The 13536-nt window shown below is 27.7% G+C and overlaps 1 protein-coding gene and 1 long non-coding RNA gene across 2 annotated transcripts in view; one reads left to right on the top strand and one right to left on the bottom strand.

The window, feature by feature from the left end:
- Nucleotides 1-13536, top strand: part of LOC106678004 (parathyroid hormone 2 receptor) — a gene marked incomplete at its 3' end in the record, with an annotated part of 310108 nt that overhangs the window by 285527 nt on the left and 11045 nt on the right. The window contains 7 exon segments of the mRNA XM_067045048.1: nucleotides 1072-1228; nucleotides 5593-5648; nucleotides 8270-8357; nucleotides 9545-9648; nucleotides 11029-11187; nucleotides 11872-11966; nucleotides 13036-13201. Coding sequence (XP_066901149.1) covers nucleotides 5616-5648; nucleotides 8270-8357; nucleotides 9545-9648; nucleotides 11029-11187; nucleotides 11872-11966; nucleotides 13036-13201 — 645 coding nt within the window.
- Nucleotides 5659-7275, bottom strand: LOC106678010 (uncharacterized). The gene is made up of 3 exons (XR_001342686.3): nucleotides 6764-7275; nucleotides 6523-6693; nucleotides 5659-6435 (listed from the first exon to the last, which is right to left on the bottom strand). It is a non-coding gene; the product is annotated as an uncharacterized lncRNA (long non-coding RNA).

The raw sequence follows: 13536 nt of genomic DNA, 5'->3' as shown, positions 1-13536 counted from the left end.
CATTAGAGTTGCGTTGAAAACGTTATAATAACTTGTAACCAATCATTAAACTATAACTTCAGCAATTCTTATGTTAAAATTACGATTAGCTTAGCTAAGAAAAGAACAAATTTTTAAATTATATATTTTGTGTAATGAGGGGTAAATCTAACCGTATTGTGGTGATTAGAAGGATTTAACGCTGGTACGTTGGTAAGTATCTCTATAGTTAACATACTAACTATACATTTTATTTTTATAGAATTATCTTAAAATTTATAAATATTAATTTATTTACAAAAGAAATAATATATTTAAAAAAGTTAGAAACAAAATAAAATTTATCGAACCACCCTAATACAATAAATTTGGTAAACGTACATTAAACTATATGGTACCAAATCTGTTCAATCGCTAAGCAGAAGAAATAATAAATAAATCAACCACAAAAAAAATAAATAAAAAATAAATATTATATGCTTTCTTACTTCTATGATTCCCAATAATTGATTTTGATTCACCAAATGACCATATATATCTGCCTGTATTTTTTCTTAACTCCATATAATTTAGTTATTATATTACAATTTGTGTTAGCAATGTATGGGTGTGCTTAGTAATAGATATTATTGGATCCTTATTTTTATCATATATCATCTTGTTTTATTCTCATTATTATATTAATTTACTAATTGTAAATTTGCAGCTGTTTTATTCACTTCAAAATCCTTTTAGTTACTATTATTTTTTATTTAATTTAATAATTATTTTGACTTTATTTTCATTTTAGTTGTTGTTAATTAAATTATTGATTATATCTCTTCAGATCTATTCATATTGCACTTATCAACCTTTAAAATTGTATAGCCTCCATATCACCCTAACTGTCTAAGCAGTAATATTTACATTTTACTTATGTCTATCATTTTTATGTGATATTTTTGCATCGACCAATATATATTGTCATCTGGCCGGGCCATATTGGATGTAATTTTTTAAATGAATAAAATAAAATAAAAATACTAAATGACTCCGAACATTTCAATAAACATTTTTATCATTAGAAAAATTATCAATAATTTTTTGTTTCAGGATTTCATATTTTTGAAGCTTAAAGAAGTACGTTGGCTTAAATAAAACTCGCAGTTATTTGCAGGAACAACAAATTGTAATATTTTCAAAAGGATTAAAAAATGTTGTAAACTTCTTTAGTCATCAGTCGTTTAGACTATAAAAACAAAATAATTGGGTAAGTATTTCGATCTTTATTTTTTTTTTAGATAGTTAAATTACCATAATATTTACGACATGATTACAAACAATAACTTGAATTATCTACAAGGAATCGTAAAACATATTTAATTGTTAAAAATTGTAATATTTTTATACGTTAAATTCAAAATTATTCACTGTGGTCTGTTCGGTGTAACTGTAGCCAAAACGTTTGTTGCATACTGTTTACCGTACAGATACCCTTCTCAGATGTTACATTATACTAAGAGATAACTTCTCAATGTTGTATAGAAAAACTTCTTTTGACAGTTTCAATTGTTAGTTCTATGCGTGACGAACTATTCGAAACTTAAGTTACACTGAACTGACTCGCTCCATTATGATAAAATTAATTTATATGTCTAATTTCCTTAATTCTTACTTACCATTCTTAATTTATTAACTTTACTCTCACAGAGACATTTGAGTCAAATCCAGAATATCGAAATGGGTTTCCTCGATTGCATTAATGGAACAATTCTAAGAGATAAGACCCAGAGAAGAGCATTGTCAAGAGACGCCTACTACAGATACTTATCAATGACTCTGTTTGCTTTCCGTTGTTTAGTGGGAGTCAACCCTCAGATCAGAACATCTATTAGTACAAGAGCCGGGAAGAAAAAAAGGCAGTTATCTCACCCTAATTTTTGATTACTTCAATAAAAAATATGTATAATTACTAGTCAAAATTGATGAGCCTGCCAAGTATAGGTAGGGGGATTAAAAAATGGCGGCTGTTTCAAAACCTTAAAAAAACATTGATTTTTCATTCAGAGCTCTATATCTTAAAAACTACCTACAACACTAGAAAATCTAAGAGAACATTATTTAAAGAAGAGTAAATTTGCTGAAATGTTAGCCCTAAAAGAGCTATTTACGTCCAATAGTTCTCGAGATATAGCTTTTTAAAAAGCAAAATTTCTTAAAAATCTACTGAAAGATTAGTAGTTAGTTAATTTATTTTCAAAAATTTATATCTCAAAAACCATTCGACGTACAGATGTCTATTAGCACTCAAATTAAAGCTAGTTGAATGTGCTATAAAGTAATGTATGACGTTTATTTTCGTAGAAATAGTAGTTTTCATGATATTTGCTAAAATAAATTGATTTATAGTTGTTCGGACAATAAATTTGATTTATGAAAAACTTTATTTCTGAAACCATTGGACGTACTGATGTCTGTCAGCGCTCAAATTAAAGCTAGTTAAATTTACTACAAAATTGTTAATTATGTTTATCTTTGTAGGAGTAGTAGTTTTTATGATATTTGACAAAATAAATTAACAAAATGTTAATTTTTAGTTGTTCGTATAAAATGTTGGTAATTTGAAAAATATAGTCTCTAGATCCATAAGACGCACATATGTCTGCCAACCTTCAAAATAAAGTAAATTTAACTTACTATAAAGTAGTTTACGACACTTATCTTCGTAGGGGTAGTAGTTTTTATGATATTCGTATATGAATATAAATTTGGCAAATGAAAATTTGTCCGAACAACTATAAATCAATTTATTTTAGCAAATTTCATGTAAACTATTACTCCTACGAAGATAAACAGCATAAACTACTTTATGCTCATTAAACTATCTTTAATTTGAGTGCTAATAGACATCTGTACGTCAAATGGTTTTTGAGATATAAATTTTTCAAAATAAATTCACAAACTACTGATCTTTTAGTACGCCCCATACAACATTTTTATGAAATGTTGCTTTTTAAGAAGCTATATCTCGAAACCTATTTAACGTAAATGACTCTATTAGGGCTCATATTTTAGAAAATTTACTCTTCTTTAAATGACGTTCTCTTAGGTTTTCTTATGTAGTTCCTACTTTTTGAGATATAGAGCTCCGAATGAAAAATTAGTGTTTTTTATAGCCTTGAAACAGCCGCCATTTTTTATTCCCCCTACCTATACATGGCAGACTCATCAATTTTGACTAGTAATTATATACAGTTTTCATTAAATTAATCAAAAATTGGGATGAGATAACTGCCTTTTTTCTTCTCTTGGCCTCTTGTACTTAACTGGGAACACTCAGAGGCTGACATTTTATTCATTTTTTTTGCTGCAATCTATCATTTTCTCCAACGAATTATTGATTTAGCCTCAGATAATTATTGTTTGACCCATTAGCTAACCATTCAATGAAACATTCTCATGTGAAGTTCCTTCCTAAGGTTTAAATTCTGTTGTTCTCCAACAAGGACAAGAAGGACGGGTATTAACCTATTCTAGTCTGTATGGAAAACATTGAGATTTATTCAATCGAATAAATTCAATGAATAAATTCAATTCAATAAATTCATTAAATCAAAATTCAAGTCTCCAGAACAAGATTCAACCTACTCAGGAATGTTATATCCATACACCCTTTTTCAAAACACTTATTGATCTACTAAATTCACTTTAAAAGTTAAAATTAATGTATAACTTCATATTAAATTCATACCGCCCACCTAAAAAAAGGTATTGAAAGCTCCAAAAATGTCGTTGTTTGGATCACCAGAATAGATTTATCAACAATATTGGGCCTCCAAAACGTTAGGCTAATTTTTAGAAGTTTGAAGAATGCGAATAAAATATTGACTAAGAGAGTTCAGTTTTTAATTTATTCTACTTCAATCTAGGTGTCATTCATCTGATTCAAATTAGGTGCTGTATTAAACTGTTCGCCAACAATTTTAACTAGAAAAGTTTAATTGTGATAGAATAATATTCGGGAAAGGTACAGAGAAACATTCAAATTTGATTTGCTGCAAATAGTCACATTCCAAATGAATGAGATAAATTTATATTAGTGAATATAGATTTATATTGTTACTGTCAACTTACTGTCAATTTTTGTTTTCAGATTTTCAATAACGAGCCTTTGTAATCAACCAAGAAGAAAAATATATTAAAACCCCCTCAAAATTTAAGTTTATACATTTCAAAATACATAAAATCCAAAAATTGGATTAAAAAAAAAATCCTCCGTTCCCAGCATTTCTCTTAAATTACACGACGGAATGTTTTGAGAATTTGTTTCGAAGTCACAGGTCACCCCACGATAATCTTCGAAACACGTCATTATCATCTTTTCGTTTAAAAATGGTGGGAGATTAGATGCTTCCTTTGGCCATTTATGAATATATAGAAAAATTCCTGAGTGTTTAGGAATCAGTTTTTCAAAATCTTGCCGTCATAAAAATGTATGAAAAAGAAATTAAAATCATTCCTTGAACGAGTAAACCAATTTTGTTGCAACAGTTTATTCTACAGTCGCTGTTTTTGAAAGCCCTTTTTTTTAATTCCCTAAAAAACAAAACAAAATTAATTATTAACTTGTTTAAGTATGTAATTAATTCTAATAATAAACTATACTTAATAATTTGCACCCTAACGACATGGTCTGCGTGGATAGCAAATCGTTTCGGAAAATAGTCAGTTTCAAATACCTCGTCTCCTTAATAACATCAATAAATAATTAAAGATTGGCCAGCGTATAACAAGCGCAAATAGATCGTTCTTCTCTCTGTCAAGAATACTGAATTCCCATAAAATCTCTAAAAATCTAAATACCACGATAAAGCCATCTCTGATAAAGGGCTGTGAGACATAGGCTCTAACAGGTACCATAGAAAGCTAAATCAAGAGATTTTTATGGAAAGTTCTCCAAACAATTACAGGAGTGATCTGGGATCAGTGCCTTAATACATCCAAGAGAAGAACTAACAGTGAACTGCTTGCAGAGACTGGACATCCAATATCTCATCATATGAAGGCAAGAAGGTTAAGATGGGCGGAACATGTGTCTTGAAGCAATCCATCAGGACGTCTCTACACAACAATAAATACCAGTATAGTTAGCAACTTATCACATGGAAGGCCAAAAACCAGATCGATAAACAGAATTGATAAGGACACAAAACACAAAAGAGCTGCATGCAGCAAAGTGGAAAGTAGTAGCCCAAGACTGGGAGGCATAGAGGGAGCTGGTTCAGGTGGCCAAGGATCTGCAGTCTGTAGAGCCAACCGAAAAAAAAAAATAATAATTTGCAACGATAAGAACTGATTTTCAATCAATTTAAACTTTTTTTAAGACAATTCATTATTTTCAAAAAGTCCATTTAACAGCATATCTACTGTAGACTCTTAAGTCTAGTACATATTTACTTTTTAATTGAAAAGTATGTAAACAAATATTTTTATCCGAAAATGGAAACTTACCCATAAAAGTTTACAAACGGTCCTGCTGTTGGAAAAACAAGATAGTCTTTATTGTGATTTACTTTATTAAGTATGATATCTATATAATGTTTCAAAGATGTATCAACTGGTTTCATGTTGCAGGTGTGTATCCTTGCCATCATTCAATGTCGGGCAGAGAAATAAGACAATCACTCATGGTATGTTCTGCACACATTTTTATTGATTAACATTACACTACTTATTTGATTAATGCTAAGCTAAATGCCATACTCATCAACATTTGATTTAATTCATTTTTTTTAAAACATTAATGAACATGAAACAATGAATTAACAAGAAATAAATTCTGTTTTATTGAACTTCTTATGAACTTTACCATACAAATTGGTTTTAAAAATACATCCGACAGTGTGGTCTAACCTTCAGAAATGTCAGTGTGTGAAGTAGTAATAATTATAAAAGATTTAACCCAAAGCACGACAGGTAGGTCTGTGGGACCTATATTAGTATATATTTATCTTACATTTCAGTGTTCTGATCCAGTTTTTTTAGTCAGTAAAATCAATTTATAAATAAATTGCAGTAATAGAAGCATTATAATGAAAGTTTGATATCTAATAAAAACTAGATAAATAATTTTTCCTGGGTCTAAAAGTTCTACCTTTCACATTTTTGGTTAATATAAAGTTGTTTTGAAGATAGTATTTATGATAGGATTAATGGAAGCATTATTACATTTTTTTTGTTGTTTTTTATTTATGACTGACAAGCAGTAATAATTGCTTTGGTAACTATTCACTACAAAACCTTTGACAATGGAAAATTCAAAACCTACTCCTGCCTATATTACTCTATCAAATTGATTACTGAAGATTTGCACATCCACAATTTCATCAGCTGTTATGCAGTGGTGGATCTGGGACTTTTCTGAGAGAGGATTGCAACTGTGTACCAGGTCAATTCCATACAGCTAGTCGAAAATTTCTATCAGAAAAATGTAGTTTAAATAATGTTTATTTTTAAATACAAGTTACTTTTTCTATAAAAAGAATAATGATAATAAAATCATACTTATATATAACAGAAAGAAGTTTTTCACCTTGCAGGGAGGGCACGTATGTGCCCCCCTCCTCAACTGTATCCACAAATAACAATATGGTGATGCTTCCTTGTAAAAATAAATGCCCCCATAGTTCCAAGGTCTATACATAGCTTTATAATAAAGGTACACCTAGATGTTGTCTATGTAACAAAGATCAGATTATCAAAAACATAAGAATTAATAATTGTATAGAAATATCTAATTACATACCAGATTATTATTCAAAGTCTGAAGTATTATTTGTAGCATCACATCATTCAACTGCTACGGTTTTCATACCAGATTATAATTATTAAAAGAAAAAATACACCAAATATTTTAATAACAAATTTTTTTATATAATTTATTCAAATTTTTGAGACTGGTATTTATCTATTAAATAAATTAAATGGTATCCTTGTTAAGTCTCAACACTCTTTATTATATCAATAGTCCAACGTTTCGGCAAATTCGGCCATCATCAAGGACAATCTTAAATATAAATTCACACCTCACATCAAAATTTTAAAAAATGATTTACAGGCTATTTTGCTCAGGTCATCAATTACAAGTCAAAATCACCTTATTTTTTTAAAACTTTAATTTTAGATTAAAACTACACTATCCACTATTAGATATAAGATAGTTTATCTAATGGTGGTGTAGTTGTAATCTAAAATTAAAGTTTTAAAAAGTAATGAAGTTTTAAAAAAATATGAGATAATTGTCTTTTGATAGAATCAGTGAACAATCTGGAACTGACCCAGTAAAGCCTCTAAGCCAAGTAATTAACTGTACTGGCATCCCTCCAACATTATTATTACATAATATGGCTCCATCTAAGATACCACCCCTCTTGAACTCTGTCTAGGAATCTGGTGTTTTACATTTTACATGTTTAATCATGTAATGAGTACATAAAGAATTTTTAGTAACAATTTTCAAATTCAAGTTTTTCTGTAAAGAACATGTCCAAATATCTTACAGTAACTTTACTCTATCTTTAACTTCAATCTTTTTAGTAAGATAGAATGAAAAATCACATTTCTTATCAAAAGAAATGGATGAAACCAATGGAGCATAGTTCAACGATAAAATAAATTGTTATGGAATACATTCTTATTTAATCAATATATCAATCTGAATACAGACATATTATGAGTAACATGATAACAACCTTGAAATTTTGAATTTAGGTATTTGGATTTTTTTTTGTTTTAGATGTATCACAGAGTTGCTTTCTACATAGATTTTAATTTTCAGCAGATTTTAATTATTATATAAATTAATTTGATTTTGACATAAATATATTCTTTAACTTCACTTTTAATATTTGTATTTATTAGTGACAAAATAATCTATTACAGTTTAATCAGCTATCATGATTCAGTGTCAATATGACTAAGATTTTAGGAAACTTCAAATTAATCACTGAACTATTAAACTATAAATCTGGTTTAAATAGACCCCAATCCTATGTAATTTGTAACAGAAGGTTAAGTTCAAAAGGCAGTATATTATAGAAATATTATGGAATCTAAGGCATGTCATGTATTCCAATATGTTTGAGTAAATTAAAGCCAGCTCTATCTTTTTACTCCACAGACCTTTAAAAATTTTTAAACATTTTGGTGAGGAAGGTGCTTCAATTAATTCATTTATACAAATTTAATTTTTTTTTCTTAAATTCTAAATATTTATAATTTACCAATAATCATATTTTGTTTTTCTTTACAGGAGACACCATTGAGTAAAGAACAACAAAATTTGATACTTGCTCACAAGAGTGAAGAATGTATTAATGGAAACACAAGTTTAACTGCAGGTATTTTATTTTAAACCGCAAGTAAAAAAAAAAGTTAATTTATATTTTTACTAATAAAATGCGAAGTAATTGGAGTGAAGTGCTGGCCATATTATCTTCTGATAATACATTTTTAACTTAATAAATAATATTTGTACATCTATTTACTTAAAATTTGGTAGTTGTTAAGTAATTAATAACGCTGAACAGACAAATAGTGAACAGGTTGGACTTATTTCTTTTTTTCTGCTACCATATTGCACTACTTGTCCTTGTGCAATGCTTGTCAATACAGATATTATATGATGTCTTCTCCTAATGTTTGATTGTGCGAAAGAATTCAGCAGAAATAGAAGAATTAAAATAGAAAAATACTTTCAGGGACATTAATGATTTTCAACAGATGGAAATCCTACTGGAAAAAAAAATTGTGGGTGCAAACTTAAGATTGTATCATCTATAGCATTTTGTTGACCCTAACATATTATGCAAACCACAACTTATGAAAGACTACATGGATCAACAAACTGAAATTAAAATAGAAACGGAACTAAAAGTTGAATACTTATAAACTCATATTGCTAATTTTTTTAAAGATAAATGAAGTAGAATATAATGACAATTTAACAATATTGAGTGATAAAATTTTTTTTTTTTTTGTGATCAAGATAATTAAGAGGGTTGATAACCAAAATGAACAATATTTATAATAATAAATAGTTAAATACATATAAAATAAATGATTTGGATGTACAATCTTTTTTTCTATTTAATACCTTATGTTTTTATGAATGTTTTAATACATTTTGATAATATTGTTTCATTCCAAAACTTATATCTAAATGAAGATATATACCTTTTTTTTATTATTATACACTGACTATTTTACCATATTAATAATCAAGGAATAGAGATGTCAGTCAAGATTAACACAAAAATACAGTACAAACTATTTATCCAGAACTGAAGTTTCAGCCTACAATCTTAGTTGCCCTGAAGGTCTGAAATTTGGGTCAAAACACCGTAAAATAGTTCTACTATTTTGTGGGATTTCAACTTGTCCACTACATGTAACATTTTATAGAAAGAGGTATTGTATTGGTACCTATAGGGCAACTGGTAAACAAGTTCTAAGATTAGTTATTATCTAAAGTTGATGATGAGATTGTTTTAATAATTATAATATATAATATATATATTTTTTTTAGGATATTGTCCTCGAATATGGGATAGCATTTTATGTTGGGCAGAAACACCTCCTGGAACTGTATCTACCCAACATTGTCCCAGTTATATTGCAGGATTCAAGTCGGTAAATTGTTTTTCAATACTTACTAGAAAAATTAGGACTAAAAACAACATTTAATATAATGGATATTCTACTTAAAATGTTTACATTTATTCTCTATACAAACAAGAAAAAATAAAGAATTTATATTGGTTATTTTGATTAAACTTTAATATTTGAACTGTGATTGTTAAGCCCAGATTTATTAAAGATTACTAGGATATAGAACTTATTCCATCTTAGATTATTAAGTCTTTGAATAAAGTTGTAGACATGTCAATAATTTTATTCAAATTAAAACTGAATCTCTACATTTTAAATTATTCTAAGTACTATTTCCAACTTAATTTTTTTATTTAAAGACTAAAATAATGACATTCTAAAATACTGCAAAGTTTCCTTCCTCTTTCATTTTTCTCATCATATCAAGATATTAGAATCAACATGTGCACAGTGCTCTATTCTTCATCTCTTCTTTTTTGTTAAAATTCTTCTGGACAGTTTTATCACATGGTGCAATATGTAAAACTGAGAAACGGAAGGGAATTGGCTCTTCTTTGGACATTACTGCAGTTAAGGCTGCTCGTTTATCTTAATTTTTTATTTATTGTAAATTAATTAGTTTAATATAAAACATAGTTTTTAAGTTTATTATTGTTAAGTTAATTTTAAAGTTTATTATTGTTAATTTAAATTTAATTGAAGAATAAGAATTATTTATATTGTTTAAGATCATAGCAGTCAGAAAATCAATGTTAACAAGTCAAGATGATTTTGTTGGTTGAGTATGACTTGGTTATTTTTTTTTACTGTAATTTGTTAGACACATTGTAATATGTTATCAGTAGGCCGGTAACTTTTGTCCCATAAGGTGATTAATGTACACCAACCTTACCCTATGTTACAACCATTTCCAACTGAAATAGAAGTTTTTCCCTTCAAATATCTACAGGACTTCTGAGAACAACAGCTAGGCCATAGTCACTTCACTGATCATCCGATATTTTATTTATTTTTTTAAGGGTGTCAACTGATCTACCCACAGTATTTACTACTGAGTAATTATTATGAGTTCATCTATATGAAACATTTTTTCATTTTTTTTTCATGAATAATACCATGTTTAAGCTCAATTAGATTGAACATTTTTTTTTAATAAGTTATCCAAAAAGAGAAAATTAATGTTTTTGAAAAATTTTCATCTTATATGTTTATCTTAATTTTAATTCATTTACCATAAGATAATTTTAGTATAATTTCACTTAGTACCAGCATAAAGTTGAAAAGAGCAAAGTTTAACTAGGAAGCAGTTTGTTACTCAAAGAACTCCCTCCAATATATATTTTTTTTAATTAGCTAATATTCTAATTTACTGTTACCAAAGAACTCACTCATTGTTTTCAGGGTAATGCCACTAAATACTGTACTGAAAATGGAACCTGGTATTGGTTTAATAATGGTACTGTTAATAACATTTGGACAAATTACTCAGAATGTTTAAATGGGCCTACTGGAACAATTGTTACACCACCCTCAAATGAAGGGAACCTCACATTAATACCAGTAAGTTGAATCAATTTTTTTTTTGTAATAATTACAAAATGTATTTACATTTAAATTTATTTATTTATTTCGCTATTTGCAATCAACAGAATGTTAGGTTTTTACTGACATTATCCATTTTTGAAATAATGTAACAAATTTTAAAGTTTATTAGTTTTGTATTGAATTATTGCAGTAATAGTCAAAGAAATTTATTTTTCTCAAGATATTCTCATAGAATTAAATATTGCCAGCAATATTAAAGTATTTTACATGTCCAAAGCATATAATATAAATCAAATCAGTTAATGTTATATCAAGAAGATTTAAGTTCAATTAGATTTAAAACAGCATTAGAAAAGTAATTGGTACTGGATAATTTGTGATAAATATGATTAAAAGAAGATTAAATATACATATATAACTTAGATAAACATTGTTCATAAGAATAAATTAATTTCAAGATTGTAAATTGGTGCATGAGTATGGGACATTTGCCAATGAAAAATATAGAATAGATTATATTCATCTTGGAAGTTTTTTCACCTCAACTATTTTTTTTAAAAAAAATGTTAATATTTTTTTATAATTTTTTATTCTTGTTTAAAGACATAAAACCTTTTGGTCATTTACGCCAATTTTTTTTTAAATTTATTTTTATATAATTATTTATTTTTTATGATTATTTATTTCTTTTTATTGTAGAAGTATTTACCTACTGTTAAGGCGATCTCATTGATTGGCTACAGTGTCTCCTTATTCACTCTCGTTATAGCATTCATCATATTGGCAAGTTTCAAGTACGTATAAATGTGTAAACATATTTTTATTTCCTTGTGTTTAAAGAAATGAAAATTCCAATTATTCATAATTTTTCAATTAATGTAAATCTTTTATTTTTTAAATAAATCACATGGTATCCATGTTAAGTCTCAACAAGCTTTATTATATCAACAGTCCAATTTTTCTGACAATTCGGCCATCCTCAAGCCTAAAACCAGACAATCTAACAATTAAAAGCTTATACATTCATTTGTAACAATTTGAACAATATTATTATTAATAATTTGACATTCCTTAAATATAAATTTACACCTCACATCCAAATTTAAAAATATTTTGCAGGCTATTCTGCCCAGGTCATAGATTAAAAGTCAAATTACTCTATGAAAAAGTCAATTAATAGCGAATCATATTATTTATTAATAAGCTTACCTGTCCTTGAGGATGGCTGAAGTGGCCGAAACGTTGAACTGTTGATATAATATATAATATATATGATATATATAAGAGTGTTGAGACTTAACATGGACACCACTTGATTTATTTTTTTTAAAAAATACTAGTCTCAAGAGATTGAAAAGATTACATATAAAGTAAATCTTGTAAATTAACAGAAAAATATCCAACAAAATAATGAATCCTTATATTAAAAAAAAATGAAAGATGAAAATTTCATCTATAACCACAAAAATTTAATTTATTAATAATAACTCTTTATGGGTTCTCATTGAAAATACTGATCTGATAATATGAAAATGGTATTTTAAAGCTAATTTAACTGCCTTATTTTAAATACTGTCAGCACTGGTTTAGATAGGATTTTGTAATATTGACAAAAAGTTACCTGAAAACTAAAAATATCCATAAGAAATTTCCACTCAACTTTTTCAGTATGGCTCATTCATTATATTGATGAATCAGTAACCAGACACAAGCCTATTAATGTCTTATTTTACTTGTTATCTTTCTTTCAGCTTGAACCGTATTTAGTTCATACCTATTTCATTTTTTTATCTTTATTTGCAGTTTATTAATGATTGAATTAAAAGTCAAATATGATTTTATATCCTTCTTAATGTTTAATAGAAAACTGAGATGTCCACGAAATATCTTACATATGCACCTATTTGTTTCTTTCATTCTTCGAGCTGGACTGAGTCTCCTTAAAAACACACTCTTTGTTGGAGGATTAGGTCTCGCTTCTGATATTGCTGTTGCTGTTGATGGGCAATACATCCATGATGAAATGACCGTGAGTATTTTTAAGTGTCAGCAAAGTTCATTTTATCTCTACTTCAGCGACTCATTATTTCTTATATTAATATGATTGAACCAAGAAAATAAAAAATAATGGACTAAGTCTAAGAAACTAAATTTTATAGGAGAAAGAGAAAATTTCTCACTGTCCTTGAAGTAAATGGGGTTTTGACTTTCAGTTATTTTGAAGTAGCTATCTAAATAGTAGGTCATGTAGGCCTTAGTGTGCGTTCTTACATTTCACACATGTTGGACCAGGAAAAAAAGTAGTTTCCAAATAACGACTCATTTCCCCTCAAATATGGATTATGTGTAATTTTTTCATTGAAT

The sequence above is a fragment of the Halyomorpha halys genome, unplaced genomic scaffold (assembly GCF_000696795.3).
Source record: "Halyomorpha halys isolate HHAL.00 unplaced genomic scaffold, Hhal_1.1 Scaffold118.1, whole genome shotgun sequence".
Taxonomy (NCBI): domain Eukaryota; kingdom Metazoa; phylum Arthropoda; class Insecta; order Hemiptera; family Pentatomidae; genus Halyomorpha; species Halyomorpha halys.
The sequence above is the reverse complement of the archived record's forward strand: the minus strand, read 5'-3'. Positions and strand labels throughout refer to the sequence as shown.